Source organism: Harpia harpyja, chromosome 8, assembly GCF_026419915.1.
Source record: "Harpia harpyja isolate bHarHar1 chromosome 8, bHarHar1 primary haplotype, whole genome shotgun sequence".
Lineage (NCBI taxonomy): Eukaryota > Metazoa > Chordata > Aves > Accipitriformes > Accipitridae > Harpia > Harpia harpyja.
The window spans coordinates 17,305,240-17,332,287 of NC_068947.1; the positions used below are offsets into that span (position 1 = coordinate 17,305,240).

Here is a 27,048-nt window from a genome sequence, read left to right on the forward strand (position 1 = left end):
CTATGCTAACCTGTTCTGGCACAACTCTTTAACTTCTTTTGGCCAATAAATTTTCTCTTTCCTCACGCACATGTTAGTACAAACATAAAAGAGATAATGTGTCAGAAAAGGCAGCAACTTACACAGGAACGAACTGCTATGGGTTCCTGCTTTGGTGCTGGGCACAACAGATTCCTCTAAGCAGAACCATCTGCTACAGAACTGCACCCAAAAGAGTTTCAGTTTTCTTGTGAAGTTTTTGATAATCTTAGTGAAACAGGGAAGTTACTTTCTGTAAATTCTGTACAGTCTTAACAGTGCCAGTCATTTGAACAGCTGCAGAAGCAGGACACTGCTTGTAGTTTTGTACTGTTCCTGCAGTGATCCAGAGATCTTATAATGGAAATATTTCCCTGTGCTTCAATGAACTCTATTGCTTATGGTAGGAGCTTACATTGCAGAAGAAACTTTTCCTGAAGCTAAAATATCCTAAAATGCCTGGAGACAAGATTTTACGCACTGTTCTTTGAAGTGGGCAATGGTGACTACTCATAGGAATGCATGGCCCTGATGACAAGTCAGAGAGCAAGACCAGAGACATGTAAAAATACCATATTTCAGTTTGGCGGTGAAAGTGATTAAAAACAGGAAAAATGTTTTATAGTGATCTCATATGGAAATTTCACATTCTTTGACAAATCCTCCCTCTCCCCCAAACTGCATCGAGCAAGATGAGTTGTTCTAAGCGCAGCTTTTTGTTTCTGCTAATTTTTAATAAAAGCAAGTGACATTTTGAAATGAAAGGTTCAAGTTACACATATAATTAAGTATCAAGTCTTGGGACTGAAGTAGTGCTGTCTTATCAGCTATGGTACATGTTGGAGAGTTTCTTGTACTCAGTAGTTCAAATCTTTACCCAGATTAAAATCTTCTCTTTATCTGAATCAGAACAGGGACTTGATTGTATGTTTCCAATAACCCATCCTGTGTGGCCTTTTCAGTTGGCTTTATCTCGTGCTAAAGCTGTTCCATTGCCTGGGGTAAGCAAGACTTAACCAGACCAGAGGACAACTCTACTGTAAGGCTTTGTCCAGCAGGGATAACACCATGATGCCCCTGCTCTTCTTCCTCCTCTGTATTGAAAATGGCACCTAATTTACATTATTAAACTGGCTCAGAAAACTAGTTCCAAGAGGAGGCACTCATGCTAAATGTTGAGCTGAGGCTCAAGATCCTCCAAGTGCTCCGAGGCCACACAGATATCACCAATACCAGAGATGGATTTATATACTCTATTTCCTATATGGAGAAGAGCCTTTATGCTAAAGAAATTTTATGTATGTCTTCCTGTGTTCCCTTTGAAGCAAAGCTCCAAAGATCTGTCAGCTGATTTGATAGACTGTTCATAGAAAAGTGATAGTTCAGAATATATCTGTCTCAGTCCAAAGCTGCTGTTTGTCATTAATTGCTTATCAGCTATATTACATGTAACATGACGTCACCAAGATCTAGAGAAGTATCTAATTAATTCAATACCCAGTACTCCTAGGAAGACCACATCAAGTATGGATAGATGCAAAACTCTTGAGCTCAACAGAGACCTCCTATACTTGTCACTAGGACCTACCGACGACTTCTCTTCTGCATAGTACTAAAAAAATGCCTCACGGTTTTCCTGTGATGCAGTGAAAGAAACAGAAAGGCTCAAGCACTGCCTTTAGGCTGAGATGCATAAACGTGGGTAGAAACAACAACTGGATGTGTGCTGGAACAGATTTAGCTTTTGGCACAAACATATACAAGTATGTGGGCTCTGATTTAGGAATGAAGAGCAGCTGAAGTAAGTTTTCTAAATAGTCTCAAATTGTTAAAATCACGTTGATGTTCAAATTACCATTGCTTTCCCTGACAGAAAGGTACACAGACATTTAAAAAGTCTATTCATGCACCCACTCACACCTGCATGTGCTTAAATAACCACATAAATAAGATTTAAGCCCGAGATGGATAGATCTGGAGTCAATTGGATTTGGCTCCTAAGTGCTACATCTTCTGTGATAACTGAATGTGTGTACTCCCAAGCCACATAGGTGCTTTTGGAAATTATACTCACTGCAGAGGGTTACTTGCACCATGCAGGAAGAGGCCAAGCACTTTCATTAAGTAATGGGAAAGCTATACAAGGATCTTCCATCTATAGATCTACCTTGTGTTTGCCTCGGGTTTTACGGTCTCTCCTATTACCACAGTTTTAGGTTGCTTTATAGAACACAAAACCAGCAACAGCCAGGGTGTTACTCAAGAGCTGCTTGTATGCAGGGGGCCACAGCAGAGAGTTTGTTACTATTGCAAATTCTTTCTCATTTATACTGGGAAACTTTATCCAGTAAGAAGGGTTTGCAGTATTCTGATCTGTGAACTGTAAGTGCTGACATTAGAGGCAAGTGAGTGATTTCCAGAGATGAATGAAGTGCAAGAAGTAAGTATGATGGCAGCCTTTCTCTATCAACTGAGCTACCTCTGCTCTGCCTTGAGTCATACACTAATGCCACCATCATGAAGGATGTATGGGTCTGTTACAAACCTGCTAAAATGTTTCCTCCACAGAAAAGACAGGCAGACCTAAAGTCTGCATGAAGGACCACACAAGATGGCCAGTGTGAAACATGGACCTGGCAATTTAAATAGATTCTTATCTAAGAACAGATTACAATTTTCAGCCAATACATTTTTAATAATATCTATGTAACTAAATAGAAATATTGGCTTGCAGACAAATGGCTTTTAAGACTAATTATTGATCTCTTCTTGATGTTCAGAGATGCTTCTTACAGATTTCACTTGTAGCATGTTTCTCAGGAGTGAAGTTCAGCTTTTACACACGGCTGGCATCACTCATATGTAAGTCCTTCCCAGTGTGATATTAAGGGATTTGAAGAGCTCACATATCTTGTGCTGGCCTTCTCCATGGCATGAAAATTTACCTTCATACCTTCAGTGTTAACCACTGAATATATTATTCATACAAGCATCAAGCACCCTCACAACCACATGCTACTATAAATTTAGATATTTAGTGATAAAAACCGAGTCATAAGTCATTAATCATACACGAGCCAAGACCATACAGTGAAGTCAATGATTGGTTTTCAATGTAGACCATACAACTACCTATGATGGTTTGGGTTCTTTTACCTATTCAAAAGGGAATGGTCTGTGCCTGAAAGTGTTCACAGTCCAACCAAAGTAATATTAATATTATAGCAACATTAATATATTATTTATATATTAACTACTAATATAGTGACATTAATATTATACATTAATATACCTACTGGGATGCACCTGTACTAGTACATCAGCAGTGAGAGGGCGTGTTCTTGGCACTGCAATGCAGTGCTCTACTCTGGTAAGTATGGTCCCCACACCCATCTGGCCCAGACCAACAGCATCCTCTCAACAACTCCCCATCACAGCTGCGGAGCTAGCACAGGCCAGGGAGCAGCCCCAAGAAGCTGCCTGCATGCAGTCATCCTGCTTTGGAGGGTGAGAGTTTAGTACTACATACATAGGACATTCCTGCCTGCTGGACTTGGTGCCAGAGAGAAGTCCCAGGCACATTTAATTTTCTAGTATACTACCACAGTCTTGGAGTCTGGTCATACAACAGCATCTAAACCAATGGACCCTGACCTATGGGCCCTATCCTTACAGTCTGCATTTAAAGCAAGGAAGAAACAGAGATCGGAGAAGAAGATAACAGTAAGACAAGGTGTCATGACACTCAGGTTGCCTAATCATTGTCAGAAGTTGGAAGAAGAAGAGAGGCAAACAGCTGATATTTAGTATACATCACCTAAGTTCAAGACAGCCAACAGAACTAGAGTTTTTGATGTTAACCATACTAAGGACTGATTAACTATATGAAAGTTTATTACTTTGCTGCATTTCTTACTCTATGTTCTTCCCTTATACTGGGCAATTCGCTTGAGTTTCAGAAATAATCTCTCTCATATTTCAATCACTGGTGCTTTCAAAATGCCATTGCTCTTGCACCTGAAGTTTTCTCTCCGTCTGTTCCCCCACTTCTCTGTGCACCTGCTTGCAGAAGGTCTATCAACTGTAAAAACATACCAAAGGGGGGGATGCGCTCCATTTCTGTCGAGCAGACATTCTCCTCATGTGCCCATCTGCCATAGGTGGCAGAGTAGATGATAAGGAACTTGGATTCCTGACAGTGGAGTTTCAGTTCCTGGTTTTCACATGCTGATTTGGTTTTGTATTCAGCTAAAATAGAAGCAAATAACAATATGGTAGCATGAGGCAATTTACTCGGCTGGACTGTTAATAGCAAATAGCAGCATGACAGAAAACAGCTTTTCTGCAAGTTCTGTTGCGAGTGATATGTGGCACTACTACAATCAGAGACAAAGCCAATAGCAAAGCAGAGTGTTTCCTCCAACTGAATTGCTCCCATATGACTATCTAAAGCCTCCGGCCCCTTTTTGAAAGGAATTAAAAAGTTAACTTGTGCCAATCTCCTCTCCCAGTGGAACAGCCTCCCCTCTTCCTGCCTGATTTCCTGGCTTGCTTTCCACCACTGCTCAGTAGGAAAAGCCTCGTCCCTTCCTTTTGTCTCTCTCTGGGACAATGTTGCATTCTACGCCTACTTCAGATGCCCGCCTGAGTGCTGAGAGCCTCCAACCGTTCATCAATCATGGGGATGGCTGGCATCACCCAGTGCCCCTGCATACAGCACTGAGCGAGCGCTGAAGAATGGGAGGCACAAAGGCATAGGGACGCGCTATGTATCCTGAGCCAGACAGTGCTCTCAGCTATATTTGCATGGCTCCCCCAAGGTCAGTGGGTTTCCCTGGGTGCGACTATCCAGCATGGGCTCATTTGAAAGTTTTGCTGACAAAGCAATGTGAATCAGGAGCCTGAGAAAAATACACCCCCTCCCTTTCTCAGCTGGCACAGGCACACTGGCAGCGCTCTCAGCACAGAGGTGGGGAAGCCAGTGAGATCATCTTCCAGACAGCATGGTTTATCCCTGCTAGGGAACTGGTTAAAATCTGCCATCTGGCCAAGGAGGTCTCTTGCTGGCCTAAGCAGCTGCTCTGCTTGCAGCATTTTACTGCTCAAGTCTTCCCAGTCTAGGTATGGTAGCAAACCTTTTTACTGCAGATAAGGCCAGGGAGAAGTTTATTCTGCTCCATTTTTTTGTCCTTCAAAAATGTGAAAACAGGAAAAGGAGGTTCCTGAGCTGAGCAGGAGAAAAGGGAAACCTTATTGTTACTGAGTGGTATCCCTGCGAGTGGAGTGTGGGTGGTGGTGCTAGGGGACCTGGAGAGAGAAAACCCTCCTGTCTATTCAATAAAGAAAACATTATTGTTTCATTTAGAATAGAACAGATTAAAAAAATGGGTTAATGTTCTTGGTAATAGTCCAGTTTTCTTCCATTCGAGCTCATCAGCAGTCACAAGTTTAAGTCTAAAAAAGAATTTTAAAAAATGCTTGACCTGCTGCAGATTGTTACTTCTGCAGAAGCACCTGCCATACTGTACACCCATGAGGATCATGCCAAGAAAACGGAGGCTCTGACCCAAGGGCTGATAGCCTAAAGCTGGGCTTTGTATCTGTACAGCTGTGCTCTGTGGTTGCTGGAGAGGCTATGGAAATACAGACAACAGAAACAAACCTGCAAGTGGTGCAAGACAAGGGTAACAATACAACAGAGACCTCTGCAGAGATACAGCAACAATATTTCTAAATAGATGAAAAACTAAGGGATTCAGGCAACTGCTTAAGTGCCCACTTGAAGGCAAGGAGACTATAAAATATACTTAAAGTTATACTCAAGCGATTTCCTGAGTAAGGATGTTTTCCACAGCCAAGCCTAACAATATTGGTATCTTACCTACAAATATAAATTCCCTGTCACGTGAAATCACGTAATTTGCACTGGAACTGGACTATTCCTCAATTCTGAAGGCAGCACTTGCTGTTAAATACACTTTAAACCAGCTTTTGTAAAATTCAGATCACAGAGAATATTATATATTCAAGGTAGCTCATTTCCAGTGGGAAAAATATTAAGCAGCTTATAAAAGTAACAAACAGGATCCTAATCCACTTTTGATAGTAAAAAGAGATCTCTAATGTCAGACACAGCTATGATATTCAAATCCATCTACTATTAATAATGTAGTAATTGTAATATGTAAAAAAAAAAAGTTAAACTATTAAGATAATAAAACAGATATTAAAATTTTAATTTCAGACATATTTTTTCCCCTGATGACTGGCCCAGTAAATCTTCCTGGGAATTCTTGTGTCAGTGCTTTGCCAAAGGTAACATCTTCCTACTCCATTCCCGTATCTCTGCTCTGATTTCAATACTCTGCATAAATTGGCCCTTCAGTTTGCTTGCCACCCCTGTTCCTATTCCACCAATGATGTCTATCTTAATGCTCTGATTAAAGAAAATCCCTTTTGTGCTTTCTCCTTTAGTTGTGAGATGGTATTTCTGAGTTGGCTGGTGAACCTACCCATAAATCATCATTCAACTATTGTCTTTGGGACCCATTTCAGCCACACTGGGGATTAGCTGCCAAAAAAAGCTGAGCCCCCAGGCTACTGAGGCTTGTTCTCATATACAATAGCAACAAGAAAAACAATTAAAAAACACTAATAGATGAAACCTCATGATGATTGTCTTAATCTTTCTTACACTTTTCTCATGTTTACAGAATGCATTCTCTTTGAGGCAGGATTTGCCCCTTCACCTATCAACATCAATTACCTGCATAGAATACAGGTGATTATACAATGAAATTCTGTAATAAAGCTAGCCATGCATGTGCATCCTCCAGCTATTGTTCTATAAATGGGACATAGTAACAGAATCTTTGAAAGCTTTGGTCCTACCTCCTTAAGCATTTTTGCATATTCCTTATTATGATATCTTCTTCATCATTTGGATCCTTACCCCAAGCATCTGGTTTTGCTGTTCAGCTCTATCTTTCTAATATGACATTATCGTTGCCATCTCTTTAAAAATAATTTCCAAAACATTTTTCCTTTCTAGTCTGATGTCTGGCATCTGACTATCAAACCACACTGGTCATTCAGTTGGCAGCAAGCACACTGAAGTTGCAAACACAATGGAGAGCCAAGGTAAATTAGAAAAAAACAATTTGCTATTAATCTAAGAGTCTCAAAACTTCACATGGATTTATGCAAAGCCTTGTGCAGTGGCATTTTAACCAAAACAAACAACAAAACACACACAAAAACACATTTGCCTGATGTGGATTACTTACTAGGTTTGCATTTAAAGGAGACAAGGAGGAATTTAGTGGTCCCTGGACACAGATCAGGTCCAAAAACCCGACTATTGACAAGGAGTTGGCAGGATCTCAGGTTTTGGCATTCATCCAGTACTTTCTAGAACAACGGGCAAAAAGGATAGGCTTGAAAACAAGGTATGAAGCTATACAGCAATGAGAACACTTAGTTGTACTTTGTTCTATACAGGACAGAAATCATTCTTTCACAACTTTTTGGCTATAAACATGTAAGAAACATCTGTATCATTGGATTTAGGCCACATCTCTACTGGACTTTGAGTCATGGCCAAGTTTATGGGAACACATTCATCACAGCAATGCCCATGGCAACTTAGGATGCTACCAGTTTGCTGTTGTTTGTCACCTTTCCCTCTGCCCCGAGCTGGTCAGCCAGATGTCACCGTGTGCCACCACAGCCTCAGTGGTGCTCGGGACACCGTGCAGAGCCCAGAGCAAGTGGGAACACGCTCAGCCCCCAGCCTCTTCACTGATGTGCCTGAGGTACTCACACACTCCTGACAGCATTTATGGGAGTGCAATGTCCAGGTGAAGCACGGTAACTCAAAAAGATGTCTTTTTAACCACTTCATCTCAATCTACTTAAGTTTACCTGATCATGCTCTGTAATATCTTCACTTGAAAGAGTTCTAAATAATGACTTGGTGTGCTCAGTGACACTTAAGCACCAACCTAGCTTTAAGCCATATGTAGGACCTCCTGCTTAAGAGGCACTTACTTCTTGCTTGCAGTTACACACATTATCAGATATTTACCTGACTTGCCACTTGAACAAATTTCAGAATTGGTTGGATTGGATAGCACAGATGTGCCTGTCTATCCTAAGCCCGCTTGTCTTATTTTTTTTTAAATGCTGTTCTAAGGCCATATGTACCCCAGATTTTTTGGCCCAGCAACATACCATGGTTCGTACTGTGCTGCTTCACTGGGAGTAGCAACTGAGGAGGACAATAAAAAGGTCAGCAGTGTCATATGCAAAGGGTCATGTGGGCCCTCTCCAAGTCCAGCAAAAGGACTAGGTACTCCTAGGGCTCACATTAGTGTTCCCACTTCACCAGTGGTTTCAGAGCTGAGCTATAGAAAATATGAAGTCATTGCGCAAGATGAGTCTGAGTCCAGTTTTTAACACAGTCACAAGCCAAAGCACCTAAAAACCCCCAGTTTAAATGCAGCAGTGTACTTATGAAATTCTTATTCACCTTCAAAGCCCAGTTTAGAGAGGGCTTTTTATACACTATTTTTGGATAGTCTGTGTTGTTGTGCCCATGATTCTTGATGTTTAAAATCACAGCAGGCTGCAATAAGGAAGGCGTTGTCTCCAGGTCACCCACTCTTAACATGAGTAACTGTAAGATACCATTCTCTGATAGTTTTAGGTACTCCTGTAAAATCTATGGGAATTTTTGCCTTGTTTCTCAACAGAAGGGGTCTCAGTCATACCAAGAGGCCAAATCACAAATCTACCACTATGATAGCACAAGCTGCACTCTTGTTTCCAGGCTGAGAGAGTTGGCAGTGGCTGAATCTCTCCTGTCATCCCTGGAAGCCATCCCTCCCAAGCAGAAATGATACACATTGGCAGCACATTGCAGTGATCCTATAACCCTCTTGCCTTTTTGTTCCTGTTGGTAGAAGAGGACTTGCATCCAACACTTTTTGAGCATTAAGTGCACTCTAAAGAGTTTAAAAGGGGAGGAAAAGCGCAGCAGACTTAATTTTATCAGTCAATTCTTCTTTTACAGAGTTGCAAGTCAAACAAATAATTCCTCCTTAATTGGGATGGTTCTGGAACAGGCCAGTGAAACAGAGGTACGTCTTTAGTAAGTGCAGATAGCTGTCCCCTACTGAGTCACTTGTTGCACCTAAGCTGAATCACCTCCTGTGCATGTTTGTATTTTCTCCTACTTAATGCAAACAGCAGTCGCATTTTCTGTCATATTGCTGTGCAAAAACACGCAACCACAAAAGCAAACAATGATACTCAAAATGAGATAGCACTGGGCTGTTAATATCTCGAGACAGATCTAACTCTGCAGCGATCCTTTTAATAGGAGGTACCTGTAAAAAATGCCTGTTATGCTTCCTCCCGGCTGCAGGGTAGCATCATGCCCGATTATGCAGACTGCAGATGCGGTTCCAAAGTGAAGGGGAGGAGGGATGAGATCACTGGTGCTCTTTTCTAAGAAATCAGTTTACAGGATGTGTCTCTTCTCCTTGACAGAACCGGAACTCCCTGAGATACAGAGCATTCCTATCTCTCACATTCGTGGCCTCGTCAAAATGCTTTCATGCCTTTGATCAGTGACAGTGCCTGAATGATGATGGTAGTTTATACAACAGTTATCCCATGCTGTGTTTACTACATTCAAGGGAAAAAAACGCCCATGGAGACCTCACAAAGGCACTCACAAGCCCAAAATAATCATTGGTGTCACTTCGCTGTAGTCAGTAAAATGACATCAAGGATGCATCTGGCCTACTGTTTTTGGTGGAGAGACGTACTTTCACATGGCCCACAGGTCATGTCTGGAATGTCTTTAGAAGTTGCAGTACAGCACAGGCAAGCCAGACTTATAAAACTGCCCTAATACTGTTTCTGGGGAGAGGGTATTACTCCCAAACCACTCCATAAAACTCTTCAACTCACTACTGGTGGGAACAGACATTCCCTGTTGTCAAGAAGCAATGTGTCAGCTGCAAGCACAAATGTTGCAAACTTCATCAAAGCTTCTGTAGAGCATTTACAACAGCTTCACCAACAGAACATGTTCAGATTCCACTGACTACTCATTTTTGCAATGATTTACTGGGCTTTTTCACCATGATGAAACAAGCCTTTGACAGCAGTGTAAGTCAGACCTTCTAAGCCTTGTTACAAAAGCCTGCACAGCAGAAAGTAGTAATTTATGAAGTATAAATCATTTTAAGCTATACTTAAGCGGGCCCAGCAAACAAACCATAGGATATTACTGATACAAATAATTTATTCATAGAAATGAAGATATCCGCAGAAGTGCTTAGGATCTGCTGTTTAGCTGTCACGATGCCTTTTCAGTGAGTGAAGATAGGCATGCAACAAGCCAAATGCCAAGCAGAATGCCATCTTATTCAGTGGATTTGTAACTCAGCTCTGTCCAATGTTTGTATCCTCTCCTGGGGAAAAGGAGGACCTGTGTGATGGATTAAGACGGGTCTGCTCAGTCATGACCAGCCCTTGATTAGAAGAAATTGATTATTTTAGGGAACTTTGAGAATGGGGTTTCCAAAGCAAGGCTTATCAAAACAGAAAGCAATCTACAAAGCTTTCACAATCCTACGGTAATATCCTGCTGGCCAGACAAATCCTTTCAGTTGTAATACTTTTGATGGTAAACTGACATAGACATGATGTCATTTCATTCAATGTTGTGAACACTTGCTGTTTTCACACAGCATAGCTCACCTCATGGAAACCATCAAAAACATTCTGTGCATCAAGAACCTTTACAACATGCGATACCTGCAACGAGGTGGGTGCCACACAGTTCATGGGTTCTGTCATCCTGGTTTCAGGCTCCTGAGTACTACACATGTGGTAGTCTTGCCCGTAAAATGCTGACTGAACACTTATTGTTGAATGCCGAGGACAGCGTAGACTCAAATGTTCCCCATCACAGGCATAGGCAGTATGATTTTGCAGAAGTTTGGTTAGGTAACCTAGAAAATATTCAGCTCTGTTACAACTAGTACAGGAAATGACAAGCTCATTAGATAATAAGAAAACCACAATCAGTCTCTGGAAAGGGCATTGTAGTCAAGGTTATACGTATGGCCCGCTGCCACACCACATGGTTCTGTGAATGGGTCAACCTTTACATGCTAGTAACGCTCAAGTCTGGAAAACAAGAGGTCGCGTGGCAGTGAATCAGAGCCCTCCCAGCACTCCAGCAGCGGCACTATGTTGGAGATGTCATTTCAGACAATAAATGGGCTCAGGCCCTTGCCAGTCATGGCTGCTAACAATGCCAGGGTGTGTTCACAGAAGTCGGAAGGGCTATTACTTGGTTTTGCAGGCTAGACTCTTGCATTCCAGCTGGCTAAGGTATTCCTTACACCTCATCTTAAATGATGCTTTGCACTTTTGGGCTCCTAGGTGGTTGTGTTTCACACAAGTGATAATAAAAATGATTCCCTCTGTATCACTGAGTCAGATGCCAGGGTAACAGAGGAAAGGTGGTGCATAAGTCCTGGACACCCTAGGTGCTGGACAGAAACCCAGAAGTAAGATACATAGAATTTTGTATTTGCTAGAGAGTTTGTCAGTGTTACCAGGGGGGAGAGAGGTAGGATCTCTATGCAGCTGTCCACCTGTACCATTCGTTTTCATCTTCTAATAAGTAAGTTCATGAGCAGCAGAGCTAATGACAGCTGTTTTTCTGATTTGTATTTCACCATGTATTGTCTCTTTAGCCAAGTTTTCTGTTATCACCACAAATATTTATAGATTTAACCTCCTACTGCCCTTCTCTCTGCTCTGCAGAATACTTTACTGGAAACATGCAGGCTACCTTTAACCATTACAAATTAGTCATTGTGATGGGAAACTATTAGGGGCAATTTAATTCAAAGACTTTCATCACCTATATTTATGAAGCTTTGATATCTCTAACACTCTGTCACACTTGATTGAAATCTATCTTTAAGCGGAATAGGTTTGTGGGTGAAGGGGAAGAAAAGGTGTGACAGACAGGAGAGAGAAAGGATACAAAATACCAGTCTACAAATGAAGCAATATCCTTCCTCATCCCTCATCCAAAAACACATGGAAGTTAGACCCCAAACCACTTTTTTCCCCATGAGTTCTGTGACAACCTAATATACTACAATCAAAGCAAATCTGTTTTCTAATTCTTCCACTATTAGCCAAACTTTTTATTAATGTGCATACAATAACTATATTTGAATAGTTTCCTTATTCTTATGCATGCATTAAATTCTGCATAATTCTCTCTAAAATCAATTCCCAACTTCTAGAACACCAAGTTCATCCACATTCACATCAAAAAGCCAGACAAAATTCTCCAAATCCAACATATTAAGTAATGAAAGAGCACTAAGAGCTTCCACCAATTTGAGAAAAGATTTGTATAAGTTTTAAAACTGAGATGATGATTACATACGTATCTTTTTAATTTCAAAAATTATAATTTTCCTATCTTTGCCTCTTTTCCAAACATGTAACTGGTCTAATTAAAGACAAAAGCTAGTATCTTCTCCCCAGAAGACGTGCTTACCCCACTGTGGTGACAGCAATGTTATTACTGTTAAGTATAACAGAGAAAAAAACCCAAACCATATTTTCTTATTTTGGTGGCTGAATTAGAACTATAATGTCAAGATTTTTGTATCATTAAAAGAAAAATTAGTTTTCTCAAAGAAAATATTGAAAAAGAGTTTGCTCACGCCATTTAATTTTCACACTTTTTGCCCTTTTTAAACCTTTCACCAAGGATGAGCAATTTAAAAAAGGGTTTTTAAACAGAAATTTAAGTATTTCAAGTAAATGATATGCAAATAAAATATTTCAGTTCTCTGGCATCTTTTCCAGCTCCAGCTGTGCAGCTGGATAGGAAAATTCAGCTCCTCTATCAGTTACTAAGTCTGGAGAAAGGAGAAGCCTGCTCTGCTGATGTCTTTGCTGTTCCTCATCTAGAGCCCAAGAGAGGACAGGAGTCAGCTAGATGCACCTTCCACTGCAGCAAAGATGTAGGTGAGTTCCTTGCCTCATTGAACTCAGTCTGAGCACTGGCACTAAAATCAGGATGAAGAGAATTTCATGCCCTGTATTTGCAGTTTAGATCTCAGGGAGACCAGCCCAGCAGAAATCCCCATGGCTTCTCACAGGCTAAAAAAAAAAAAAAACCAAAACACAACAAACCAAAAAACCACCAACAAATCCATCCCCTACATTTTCTGTGCAATTGAGATCACAAATACTTGAGCTTTCCTGCCAGAGCCACTCCTCTGTCAACCTGCTCCTGAGAGGTGCTGAGTATTGCCAGGAAAATGGGCCGAATGCCCAATTGCACCCAAGCGACTTTGCTACGGTCCGATACTGTAAAGGGGCCTCCAGCGGCATTTACTGCTGCTGAATGCCTTTGACTTTGCCATCATAGCATAAAGGGCCACAGTGTAAAAGAGTATTGAGCCCAACGTGAGTTGTGGGCGCTCAACACCTTGACAGATTTAGCCTGACATTTGTAATCATTTCAATTCTTCAGGTTTTAAGTTACTTGGAGCCAAGAGTGCTGTATACAAAACAGCCCAGTATTCCCTAAAGAATATCAGCTATGTTGTGATTTGGATGAGTTCCCTGGCATCTTAACTGCTACTTTGATCCTGCAAATTCCTAATCCAGTATCTAAGCGCCTTTCTCCAACAATTGCAACTATTCAATCCTTTAAAAAAATGTTTTTTTAAAAAACTTGCTCTGATTCTGTATAAGCAATATGGTTCACTTGTAAAAATAGCATTAGATGGGCTGGTGAAAATAAGACATCATGCTCTCTGGCCTTCCAAGTGGCATTTAAAGTGACTCTGCTGTTATTAAAATCCTTGTGTATTTGCACACAATAAAGGATAAAAATAGTAATGGAAATTGGCTGAAACCTAATGTTCTCTGATAAGAGAAGTCATGACGTACTAGTATCTAATTGCTTGTCTCACATGGCAGTCCACGTAAACCTGCATTTTTTATTACTATACACACAGACCATGTAGACACAGGTGGAGTGGTCAGCCCTTTGCGAAGAGCGGTGCCAACTGGGCAGCTCACAGCCCACGCTGAGAAAGAATTCCCGCTCGAAAAGTCATGATTTCCTCTTGCTCTACCCTGAAAAAGTCCAGCTTCTTTGCACTCCTTATGCTGGCCCTCTTCACATAACACCTGCCCTGTGCTCGGCAAGGGAATAAAATTTTCTCAGCAGCTGCCGCCTCTCACCCCAGTCCCAAAGTGGTGCTTGTGCAGCAGGGAGCAGTTTCCAGTTGCTTTCCCTCCTTTCCCGGGCAGCGTGGCCTTGTAGTCACCCTGGTAGAAAGTTTCATCTTCTTGAGACCATGAGTATCCCTATATTGTTTATCAAATTCTGTACAGAAACACATTTCCCCTGAGGCAGCAAATTTAGCCAACCGACAATGTAAAGTTAGGGGAAAAATATGTTCTTATCTCTACAATTAATAACAGCCGTGATTATCAGGAGAGAGGGCATTGTAACAGTTGAATGGGTCTGTCACTCTTTCTGAGGCATGCTTCCTTTTCTGCATTTCTCTCAACTGGCACAATTAAATCAGGTCATCCAAAATAGACAGCAGGGTTGTGTCACCGTCCAAATCAGCAGGATTGTGTCACTTTCAGGCACCGGCCCAGCACATCGCCTGGGCTACAGGCACTTCAGGGCACTATTTGTTATTCAGAATCTCTCATTTTGTATTATTTGTTTAATTAATCAATATCTGTTAGTTGTGAATTCTGAGAGGACTTTTTTTTTTAAATATCTAATATGGGAGCTAGAGGCTGTGCTTGGACTACAACATACCTCTAAGTCCTGGTCCCCTGCATGTTAGGGAAGTACTCGCTAGCTCCTCTCCGGCCAGCACACGAGGAGATCCCCTTCCACTGGGAAGCAGGGCACAGGAAGGGCTGGAGCACAACCACGGCTCATCCCCACATGGATGGAGTGAGGTCATGGCTGCGTGTGCGCCTGGGCTGGGAAACTACAAAACCTGTGAGTTACCAGGTTTCTTACCCTGACCAAACAGAATCTTAAGCAGACCCTACAAAAAACCTTACATGACTTAATGTTTTAAACCTAATGTTGGGTTTTTTCTCTTTGTTTTCTGGGTTGTGGGGTGTCGGAGGGGGAAGTGGTGTTCAGCTACAGCAGTCACTTTTTCAAGCATTATTCTGCAATGAGGAGGACTATAGATTTCCTCTTTCTTTTTTCAAAATTAATAAATGTCACTCTTCTTTAAAATAATATGAAACTTTATTAAAAAAAGTCAACTACTGTGAGAATTGTCTAAATTAGAAAAACTTGGCAATACTGCAGTGTCCCAATAACATCTCTATGCCTCTGTGTGAAAGCCCCACTAGGAGCTTTCCCATTTACCCAAGACACACATTCATAAACAATGTATGGGGTGCTCTGCATACAAAATCATGTACAAGACATTACAGACTGGCTCAGAAGTTAAGCCTGAATCATATGGCAATAAACAGATCCCATTGATATGAAGGCCAGAAGGTATCATCCCACCCAACTGCCTGCATAACCCAGACTACTCACTCATTGTAACTTTTACTGGGACTCAAAACACCAATGCAGAATCCAAGCGTAATCCTTTCTTCCAGAATTAGCCAAATTAGTCACAGCATCCACTGTGTTGACAAAGAACTTCAACTAAAAAAACATAGCACCAGAAAAACACACAAAACACTGAGGCTGAGCAGCTGAACAAAGCTTTAAGCCTTACTGATCACTTCTTGTTGCAAAGGAGGACTGATAAACTGCAGTAACAATGACAGACAAAAATAACTGGCCTAAGAGAGTAAGCACTGTAAATAGATACCTCTTTCTGTGAAATAGAGCTCTTAAAAAGTTATAGTTTTTATACTCAACATTTGCTCCTGGCATTATTGCTTTGAATAGCAACAATAATGGTAGTAATGAACCTGAAGGTATGAAAATCCAGAAAGAATTTTTTTTTCTCTTAAAAACACTGAAAAACTGGGAACTTAGAAAGTTTCAGTTTAAAAAACATATGAGTACCAAAAAGCCTGGAAGCGCTCAGCTAAGAGATGGGTTACGTCTCCTGCGTATGGCACAAGACAGTACAGGGTACTCAGATTTGCTGGATTCATTCCTCATGGTGGAGGACTCTAACACAAGGCCTTAAGGCCCTTTTTCAGTTTCAGCATTAGAGTAAAAAAGAAGAAATGTGTATATTCTGTCCAGCCTCACTGCACTGGCATGAACCTCACCATATAGAAGCATCAAGGAGAACAGCATTTCAAGCTGTGAGTCTAATGCCTAGCACATATTAGATGCAATCTCAGCGTTGACTGATGTAATGTCTTTTTGGCAAGAGAGCAGCTTTGCAATTTAATATTTTTAGAGCCTGAAGCTGAGTAACACACAGCCTATGAGGATTCTCAGAATCGGGCCTTCATATACAGACTTAGTAGTATTAGTTCCCGTGCATCGTTCAATCTAGCTTAATTAGCACAGCAATTTGCTAGCTTGTTTTAAAGACATACAAATCCATTTTAGATCAAAATAGATTGAAATAGCACACATATTGTTGTGGGAGTCCCAGAAGGCTAATCCATTCCGTAAACCTACATCAGCTCCTGCAGTTGTATGAAGAATTGTGCCAACAGTCATTAAAAATACACTAGCAAGATTGGCAAGTTTAAAGGAAGAGATCTCATGCGGTGATAGCAGAATTGTTGATAAACTCTACTACAAACACCATTAAAAGCATCAATCTGATATTTATTGGTATTTGGGATCCAGCTGCAGTATTTCTCCAGCAATGTTTTCTCCATTGGTTTGTGAAGGAAGCACTGAAGAGAAATTAACCCCTAAGTTTCCTGCCCCATCCCCTCTGCCATACCCTCCACTGGTCTTTAGAGGCAGCTACACCACAGACCATGCTGGTCAGGGTTACTGCATAATCACCGCTTTCAGAGCGGGCTGTGTGTATGGGTATGACAGTGCCTATTTGGCTCCATTCACAGAAGCAGGGATCTGCCTCTTGTAATTCTCTTTAGTCTCTTACCTCAGTTGTCTGCAAGTTCTTTCTGTGGTAGCTCTTTTTTAGAATTGGTAATCGTGACAGAGGGCAAAATGTTATCCAGGAAAGACACTGTTTCTAAAATTCACAACACACTGTTTCTTGCCCCATCATTTTATTCTTTTTCATCCAAGTCCCTTGTAAGCATACTGTCATTCTAGCCAGACTTGGTCTTACAGTCTTGTACCTTGTATTGTAAGAAATACCCTTAAGAAGAAGCATTGCTTATTCTACTCACTGGTCAGAAATGAACATAACAGCTTCACTCAGCAGATACACATAAAAATCCATACTTGCTTAATACATGCTTTCTTGCATAGTCGCTAATTTCAGTTAATTTCCCTCCATTGCTTATTTTTTCAGCATGCCTTTTTCCACTATTCCTCTCAACACTCATACTTTTGCAAGTGACTGCTATCCTACTAACTTCATCCTTTTGCTTGTACTGTGGAAGATGGCATGAAAAGCTGGTTTGCCATGCAAGGAAAATAATTTTTGTATAGTCACTGTATTTTTTATATTATCTAAACCTTTTTGATGTGGGGATAGATGTTCACTTGGCAAAACTAGTGGTAACCTAGTTTCACTGATGAGCTAGTGACCATAAAAAAACTTTCCATTTCCAAATGTCTAGTTTGGTTTCAGAGCATCCAAAGCTGTTGCTTTTCTCAGAACCAGTCCATGAAGAGTTTTCAGTTGACCATTTCTAAAGGAGATGAAGTTTCTGAGATCATGATCTCTGTCCATCTGCCATTCGCTTACTCAACAACATTTAAGCTCAATGGCCAGTTTCAAACCTGAGGGGTGCATGGCTCAAAGAAATAAAGTTCCTACAAGTTTCATGAAAATTGAAGCCTGAGCTGACAGGTCAAAGTAAGAACTGTCACTTCCAACTCAATCTAATTGACTAAAAGTCAACTGGCTGCTGAAAACACTACATATTTACACTGGAGAGCTAATCAGCCTGCTGCTAATTTGTTTTCACTGGCCTTAATGACAGATGAAGGATTAAGCCTTCAATAAGAAAATGCTTAAGTTAAAAGTGAAAATGCTTTCGGCGTAGCATGGCAATCAAAGCAGGCATCAGCGATGAAGACATCATTCAGGTTTTCCACAAACTGCTTTATCAACATGGGTGCTTTCCTAAGGAAATTCTCTTGTTTAATTATTTCCCTCATAGTCATACCTCATGGATCATAACCATCTTATTAAACCTACCGATCACTGTCTGCTAAATCTGAGGGTCAAATTAAGCAAGAGCTTCATTCCACTTAAGCCAGAGAAAGGACCCAGGTAACCAGCAGATAATTCAGCATAAAAACACATTCAAAACTCTGGTATGTGAGCAGAGTTTATTCAGTGAGTAGCAGCACATGCAAGAAGCCAAGCCATGAGATCTTTTTGGAAAAACAAACCCAAGACATCATGAAGAAAGTATAGACCTCCTGTAACTTTTTGGTTATGCCAAATGGGCATTATTTCTCCAGGAACCACATAACCTTTTCATATCCATGCCACGCAGCTCAGACTTGCAGTTATGTGAATTGAGTTTTTGCAGAATGGGAAAATCCATGAATCCTGCACTCTCAGACCAGATGCCTATTCTCTCTCTCATATCCTCCCACAGCTGTTCTCTGTTTCCTTCAGACCTACAGTTTCATATTCCCTTGTGCTGTTTCCTTGGAGTGGTGCTTATTTCATTGTGTCCCAATGGCTTTCTGAGGAAATCAGAGATATCCCTATGCAATTCCTTTTTCTCACTCATTTTCTCTTTTTATTTTCTTCTTCCCTTCTTGTGTTAGGAAGAGGCAAATTATTACTGATCCCCAAAGATTCTGGTCTGTAGTAAACTCCACGCTATGGTCAGTTATACTTCTCTCAGCTATTCCGTGAAGCCATAGGGGCAAACACTTGTCCTGGGACTTAATATGGAACTATTACCGCAGAAAAGGAAGATTTTCTCTGTCCTATCCTAAGATGCTGACAAGAGGTATGACACTGTTAAGGGAGACTGTGAGGCTCTTTTCTGCCCTTGCCAAAAAATCCTCCTTTTGACTGGAGACAGAGCAGCCTCTTCTAGTGCCATTAACAAGAAGTAACAAGAGAAAGGCTCAGCAGGCAGCAACTGCTTCTGGAGACAGAATGAGTGAATCGTTATGCTCAAGAGACAGCAAAGTTATCATCTTCCCAAAGACTGCAAGTAGGAGAGCCTCAGGGACTAGAGGAAAATATGTTTGAACACTTGGATTTATGAACTTGAACTTCCATGCAAACTTGAGGCAGGGGGGGCTGTTCATTACCAGCTCCTCAGAAAACAACATACAGGTTTCATTTTGCAAACAGAACTCTGATTCAAACTCTGCATTTTTTGTATTCCCATTTATATTTGACACTCAAAAAATCAGATAAATTAGACATCAGGAAATTTGCCTATTGAATCATTAAGTCCATCCTCTGGCAGCTCACAGATCTGCAGTGGTGTGATGGCTTATAGTACCGCCAGTCCAAGTGAGAACAGAAAAAAAAAACCCCCAAAAACAAAAACCAGAAAACCCTTACCCTCATAGCCTGATGATTTTCTTTACAACAACATTTCATCATCCCCAACTCAGTTTTAGCCTGAGGAAATGAAAAGTCCAAAATAGCAAAATTATTCTGAAAAATCAATGCTTGAGTTCCCATCCAAGAATAAATACAATGAAGAAAAATAAACAGGTATTTGTGGGTTGAGACCCTCATACAAAGCCCAGTGAAATCCTTGGGAATCCTTCTAGTGACCACAGGCTTTCAATCAGGTCCCATATTATGAGTGATGTTTTAAAATTAATTCTAAATTAAGAGCCAAACATCACTGGTATTTAATTTGTTGCCAGAAGCCACACAATAGACCTTTGAAACAAAACTCTTAAAATGCATAGAAATTCAGACGAAATGACTCACCAATGCTGAACAAATAAGGCACAACCACGCCTCCTTCTGCTCTTCAGCTCCCTTTAAGACAGTATTTTCTCTGTGTTTGCTAATATATCAAAGTATTTCCATTTTAATTGTAGATTATGGTTGGCAGATGACAGAATTCTCATAACTGGTGACTGGTCAGACAGTGCTTTCTCTGTCTGGGGACACTTCCATCAAAATCTGAGTACTTATTTGTAACAGGTCTGTAACCCCTTTCTCTAATAAAGGTAAGACTGTCTGGAAGCTCTGTCTTACTAAGAAAGGTATCGTCAGCAGATGGAATAGGAAGGCAGGGGGGAGCTAATCCCTGCTATTTATTTTGAATAAAAATAACATATGATGTGTCAGGTGTCAACAATCTGCACAGTGAGAACAAAGAGAGTTCCTGCTCCAAAGATGTAAGAATCTGAAAGACAGCCTCAAACATGTCGGTCTCTGAGCAGTGGAGCTCAGGCAGTCAGGCTTCCTATAGGTTTGTGTCTCGTGCCTGAATTTCCCAACATCTGTTGTAGGGGTAGGAGCATCACACTACACTTTAACTCACTTCAGGAGAGCTTTTGGAGCAGCATCCTTTCTTGGGGATGCTAGTAGGGCCTAGCTGCTTTCGCTCACAAAATGTGTAAGAACCTAAAAGGACCAAAGCTTTTACTTCTCTAACAAGGATGATTCAATCTGATCAGTGTATTTAACAAAAAATATTAGGCAAAATCCACATCTAAAATGGGATTTCATAAGCTACACTTCCTCAGGAAAGCAGCAAGAACTGCAGAGACAGGCCTGAAACAAAACCTTGGATCTCAGCACCATGATCTAAACTAAAATCTTACTTCTGACACACAACTCTGTTCCACAGAACAAATCCCAGATCCAAACCCACTCCACTTTGAGAAACTTTAAACCAGACTTTGAGGTTTAACTCCCATATTACTGGAACATGTTTCTAAAATGAAATACTTCTCTTTAAACAAAGCAACCAAAACCTTCATTTGACTTTTACAAGGCAGCATCAAGAAGACGCATCATTGACATCACTCCTTTTAGCACCTCTTTAAATATCCTGGTCGAAGGACAAGCTCCACTTGTCAGGGTGAGTCAACAGAACCGACTTAAGAAAATTTATACAGGATTTTATCTGACCAACACGAAACCAAAAAAAAACCCTCTGCATCATTGTGGTTGGTCATGATTGATCCTGCCACGTTATTACAAACAAAGCATTTGCTCAAAGCGTTTGTTTGCTTTCCTTTTGCCTGGGGGAATCTGGGATGGGTGAATGCCACAGAACTTAATGGAAACTTTTAATGCAGAAAGGCCACAGGATCAGATTATATTTCTTGGGTGAACTGGTTTGCTTTTTCATTAGATCCATTTGTTTTCTATTGTTGGGTCAGAAGATCAAGTGTATGGAGTTAAAGCAATGCCTAGTTCTGTCTGAACTGTTCTGGAAAAAGAAAGAAAAGTTGACACCAGCGGACAAAGATTAAAAGGTTCTACCTAAGCAGTGGCTGCTTTTTCTGTTCACATCCAGAAAGTCATTCTTCAGCCCAGTTATGCAATCACACAGTTAGTTACTTCATTTTTGATCTTCGGTTACAGCCACATTTCTTGAAAGCTGCCCAGAAAACCTGGCTGGGACTAAGGTAAAGAAAGGGAGACTGACTGATGAAGTGAGCAAAGGAGGCCAGTTCAAGCAGAAAGTCTAAGCTCAAAGTAGCATGGAGAAAAGAAGAGCAAGAAAGGGGTATAAAAAAGGTGAATGGGTGTTCCTCAGTGTTGCCAGAGAGAAGGAATTCGTTCCCAGATGGATAAGAGGTCAGTTCACTTCTGCAGCAGACAGGGAAAAGGTGGGAGAAGCAGCAGGCTAGGATAGAGCCAAAGGGAGAGCTGAGCGCTTTTCCCATGGCCAGCAAGGAGGGCAGGGGGTTGAGACGAGGGAGCAGTGACTCCTGCCGTTGGGAAGGTACATGCTCCTGAGCAAATGCCACAGTGGTAGCAGACAGTTGGGCTTTGTACAGCACCAGCATAGGTATGTAAGTTAAGTATAGTATATGTTTGCTGGTTTTGCCAGCTCCTTATTTTGCCTGCTTTGGGAACCAGACCTTGAACATAGAGTAGCTGCGAGGAAACGGCTGTCATGTGGCCTTGATTTCTTGAAAAATGGGTCCCTCCACTTCTGACAAGTCTCCTGGGAGCCCAGAGTATTTAGGATTTTGGCTCCCAGAGACTGGACAATTAGCAAAATTCACAGCAGTCTTCAGTCTCCCGGATTGGGACCTGATCTGAAATGTGAAAGCTGCAAGTGATCACTGAGAAAAACAACGTGAGGACAGAGCTTTGTCAAGTAGGAATGAAACTGTGGACATGAATAAATATTTTGATGAAAAGGTATTTCAGATGTGTTTTGAAGAATAAGCGTGAGGGGAAGAAAATTGTCTAGCTCTAGGATTAAACCAGTATGCATGAAGATCTAAGGAAAGAAATGTGGATTAAATCTCTCTCTTCTTCCAAACCTTCAGCTTTCGGTTTCAAACTTGGGCATAAATGCAAGATCCCACTTTTAAAAATTAATCACACAGAGTACTGCAGACCTCAGAGCAAACCTCCACTTTCAACCAATGCAGTTAATAAATATGTTCTTTGTTGCCACCAAGCTGCTACAGAAGAATAGATTATGCAGATCTTTAAGTATTGTGTGTAAGAACATTACTTTACCTCCAATATCTCCTGTTATTAAAAGGAGAAACTAATTTCGCTTACTGACACTGAGTCCTCCTCACAGAGTTTGATTTAGAACTGCTGCTGGAGTCTTGTTTCAGAACATTTTTGTCCCTAGAAAATACCAATTCACATACCAATTCATAAAATGTTATTGCACAGTGAAAAAAATGCCTCCAAAAAAGAACCAAAAAACACCAATAAATTTATTTTTCATAGTTAAAAGCTGGACTGAGAAACATAGGAGAACAAGAACCTGCAGCTCTACATCGTGTAAAGGCAAGAGTAATAACAAGACCACAATAGTAACTGACTTGCAATAACCAAATGAAGAGATTCTACTCACAGCCAGAGCTGCCAACCTCTCTCTTACGAAAGGGGAGGGATAAATACTGTACTAGTTTCACTGCTTCTGTTCTGTGAAGTGATCCATAAAAAATGACCACAGTTTTCTAAATGGGGAAATAAATACAAGTCAAACATAAACACCCCCCCCCCAAACCCCACAAAAACCCCACCCTTCACTATCCACATACACTGTTCCCTGTGCCCCTTCCAAAACATCAAATGGATCCCAAGAGGGGTCATCTTTGTGTTGTTACAAGCAAGCAGCTAGGTCTTGTGATTAACAAATGGACTCTGGGCAGGTTAGAATTGCTAGACAATTTAATACATGCATAAAGAGAACAACAAAGATTACATGTGCAGTTGTTGCAATCTCACAGCAGTCTGAGAAGTGATTACAGAATGTTGTCAGAATAAGGGTGAGGAGAGACGAACAGAGTTTGTCTCTGATGAACAGAGTGCTGAGGCAGAGATCTGATGCTGGAAACCCACAGAGCGGAAAAGTATGCACCTGATAATCTGAGTATAAAAGCCTGAAATCTGTGAAAAGGAGGAAAAGTTTAAGCAACTGGCCTTCCAATTCTCTGTGCACTCCTAAATTGCCAGTACCAGATCAAATCATGCAGAACACATTCAAGGTGCAGATCTCAGTTCCTTTTGCTATGACATGGGCTGCACATGGAAACCTGTAACCTGCTGCCTGGAAGTTTTACCCTCAGAAGGGCAGGGTTAGACCTGACCCTTTCCAGAAGACTGAAAGTGCAGGTGGTGGGTAAAGCAGGGGGAGCCAGCTCCCCACTCCTCATCCCTCAGGATAATCCCCCAGGAGCTGCCTGCACCTTGGCAGCTGCAGGGTGCTGCCCCTTTAAACAGGGAAGATATGTTTTCATGTAAATTCAACAGAGCTTATGAAAATAAAGTCACTATTCCTGCTGAAGGAGGGAGCAAATAAGGCAATTCAGCAACTCTAGAAGCTCAGCTTGAAGCTGCTGTTACAGAGCTTGTAATTCTTTAACAGGTATTAAACAGACTGGGGATGGCACTGCAGAGTGTCATCTCATGTCTGACATTTCCTTGCCCACCGCACCTACTTTTGGAGTATCTAAAAACTTCTCCATGTGCTGTGGATACCTTTTTTTTAAAGGCTCAGTAACATTTTGGTCTTTTCTGTCATTCTGGATTAGATCTCCACCTTAAAAGTAAAAAGAAAATGTGAGCAGGATTTGTTCAGGCCTGGAAACTTCCCAGTCTGGCAAGAATTTTGGAATCCTACATCTTATTTACTGAACATTTTTAATATTGATCTCTGGAGTGACACAGAGATTCTTCATTGGTCATTCTACCTATTCAAAAGGTTCAGAGCACAATGAATACTGAATACAGCTGTACTTCTGAAATGTATCTTGGATAACCTTATCTAAATAACATCATTTGAAAAGTGAATGGACTTTTGTGAGAGAAACTTTCCTAGAAAAACTAGAGGCATATTTTTTAACTCCGCGGCTATTTGAAAGGGAAAATTTAAACATTTCTTTTATTTTCTTGTGGAGAACTACCATGTGATCCCCAAACTAACATCTACAAGCCAGCGGTTAAGCCAAAAAACCACCAAAGAATGAGACAGCAAGCATTTAAAAGCCTTTTACATGTAAAAGGAATCTAATAGGAGAAACGTAGTTTATCCAAGTATATAATTCTGGTCTTTATATTTGGTGGCTGCTTGCTTAGAAATGTTAAGGCTTACGGAGTTGGACACAATAATAAAATCACAAACCGTATATTCCTATTGCTGAGAAAACAATTTCTACAGAACCACCACCAGCATTTTGAACTGTATTAACACAAACTATATTAATATGCATAACACCACATTTGGACTATTAATTATATACTAACTTTGTTCCAGTGCACTCGACTAGCTTTTGGAAAGTTCTGCTCTGTTCATTAAGGGTAAGGTTTGCTTTCTGCCCTAGAGGCAGTTCTTTAAGCTTGCAACTGCCAGGAATATGCAGTGCTTACTGTGAAATACAGAAAGGAGAGAAACTGCTCTTCCAAATTAACTTTCTAACAGCAGTGAGATGTCCTGGAGCACAAGAAACGTTACAAGAGTGCAGTTTTCTCAAACAGAAAAGAAAGATTGCTTCTTCATTCTGCTGGAAACAAGGACATCTTTCCAGTTTCTGCAGTCATTTCATTTTGCACTGACACAGCACCCTCACAGCGATCACGTATGTGATTTTTGAATGACAACTAGTGCCTCTGCTCACTTTGAAGCGACTCTCACCATCCCAGCGCTACGAGACGAAACGCTCTCCCAGCAGAGAGAAGTGCAGCATTTGCTCGCTACCGGAGTTAAGGACGGCTCACCCAGGGCCCGACTCCAAGTCTCCAGGAGAAAGTGGGAATCTTTCCAAGGACTTCCACGCACTTTTGGTCAGGCCCTGGCCGATTCACGCATAGCTTTCCCACCGCGCAGCTGACAAGAAACCGACAGTTCAAGCCCTCACGTCCCTTCCCACCTGACCCCTCTGGAAGCCCTTAACCCTCCCTTCCTCCCCTCCTTCACACGGTGCCGCAGCTACGGCACATCTGAATCATGCGCCCGTGCTCCCCTGGGTACAGGCCCGCGTCCTGGCCCCGGGACACGACGTGCCTGCAGCTCGCCGGTCAGTACGCAGCCTGCTGAGCGGTTTCGGGCGGGGTCCGCCACCGGGCCGGGGAGCGCAGGAGGCAGGCAGCCCCAGCCCTCCCGCGGCGGAGAGCGCCGGCACCTCACGCCCGCGCCCGCCCGGGGGTGCCGGGGTACGGCGGCTCCGGGCCGGCAGCCGGCAGCGCCGCCAGACCCCTGCCCGGCGGGCGGGCCGCAGGTGCCCTCCTCCTGCTCCGGCGGCCGGCGCCGAGCCCCGCAGAGCCTCCCCGCCAGCCGCCGCGCCCTTCAGCCCCCCGCGCCGGGCACCGCGTCCCGGGTGACCGTTAGTCGGCCCCAGCCCTCCCGCCGCCGCCGGCGGGTCCGCCCCGTACCTGAGAAGTCGGCGAGCGCCGCGACCTCCGCGCTGCACACGAGGATCACGCAGGAGAAGAGGCGGAGGAGCCGCCCGGGCTCTACCTGTCTCCGGCGTGGGTGCTGCCCCGCATCCCCTTCCCTCATGGTGCGGGAGAGGGCAGCTCGGGGCGGGGGGGCAGACCCGCCGCCTCACATGATGGAGCGGGCCCCGGCTGGCGGCACGGCCACCCCCAGCCCGCCGGGCGCCCTCCGCCGCGGGGCAGCGCCGGCTGCCCCGGGACCGCGCGGGCGGCGGGGCACGGGAGGAGGAGGAGGAGGAGGGCAAGGGCGGAGCAGCCCTGCCCGAGGCCGAGGCCGCAGCGCAGCCGCCCCCCCGCCGCGGCGGGAGGGGGGGTCCCGGCCGGCGCGGGGCCCCGGGAGGCGCGTCGCTGCTGCCGCCGCCGCCGCGGGGGAGCCCGCGAGGGCGGTGGGGAAGGGAAGAGGCTTCTCGGCGGCGCCGTGCCTGGCACTGCCCTCAACGCACATCGTGCGGGCCGGGCTGATTCAGACCCGGCTGCACCTCGCCCGCCCTCCCCGGCTCTCTCCACCCCTCTCCGGGCAGTTCGAGGTCCCGGCACCTCCCTCTTAGCCAAGAGGCATGATTTCGCCTTCGCAGCCGGTGCGAAGGGCTTTATTTTTAACTTATTTTCCCCCTCATTCCTGCTTGGCTATGGTTGGAGGACCGTCACGGGCTTCCACGCACGCCCTGACTCATGTGACAACATTTCCCTGCTTGTGTTTTTCCCGAGACAGATGCAAGGTGCTCCCCATCACTCCCTGTCCCCGGCAGCGCAACTTGCCTGC

General features: G+C 42.8%; 1 protein-coding gene across 1 annotated transcript in view; it reads right to left on the reverse strand.

Moving 5' to 3' along the window:
• EVA1C (eva-1 homolog C) overlaps window positions 1-26,739 on the reverse strand; it is a 40,331-nt gene extending 13,592 nt beyond the window's left edge. The window contains exons 1-4 of the mRNA XM_052794792.1: window positions 26,223-26,739; window positions 10,849-11,045; window positions 7,305-7,428; window positions 4,114-4,266 (exon numbers count right to left, since the gene is read on the reverse strand). Coding sequence (XP_052650752.1) covers window positions 4,114-4,266; window positions 7,305-7,428; window positions 10,849-11,045; window positions 26,223-26,349 — 601 coding nt within the window. The 5' untranslated portion in view covers window positions 26,350-26,739. The remainder of the gene's footprint in view (window positions 1-4,113; window positions 4,267-7,304; window positions 7,429-10,848; window positions 11,046-26,222) is intronic.
• Between the last annotated feature and the right edge of the window lie 309 nt (window positions 26,740-27,048).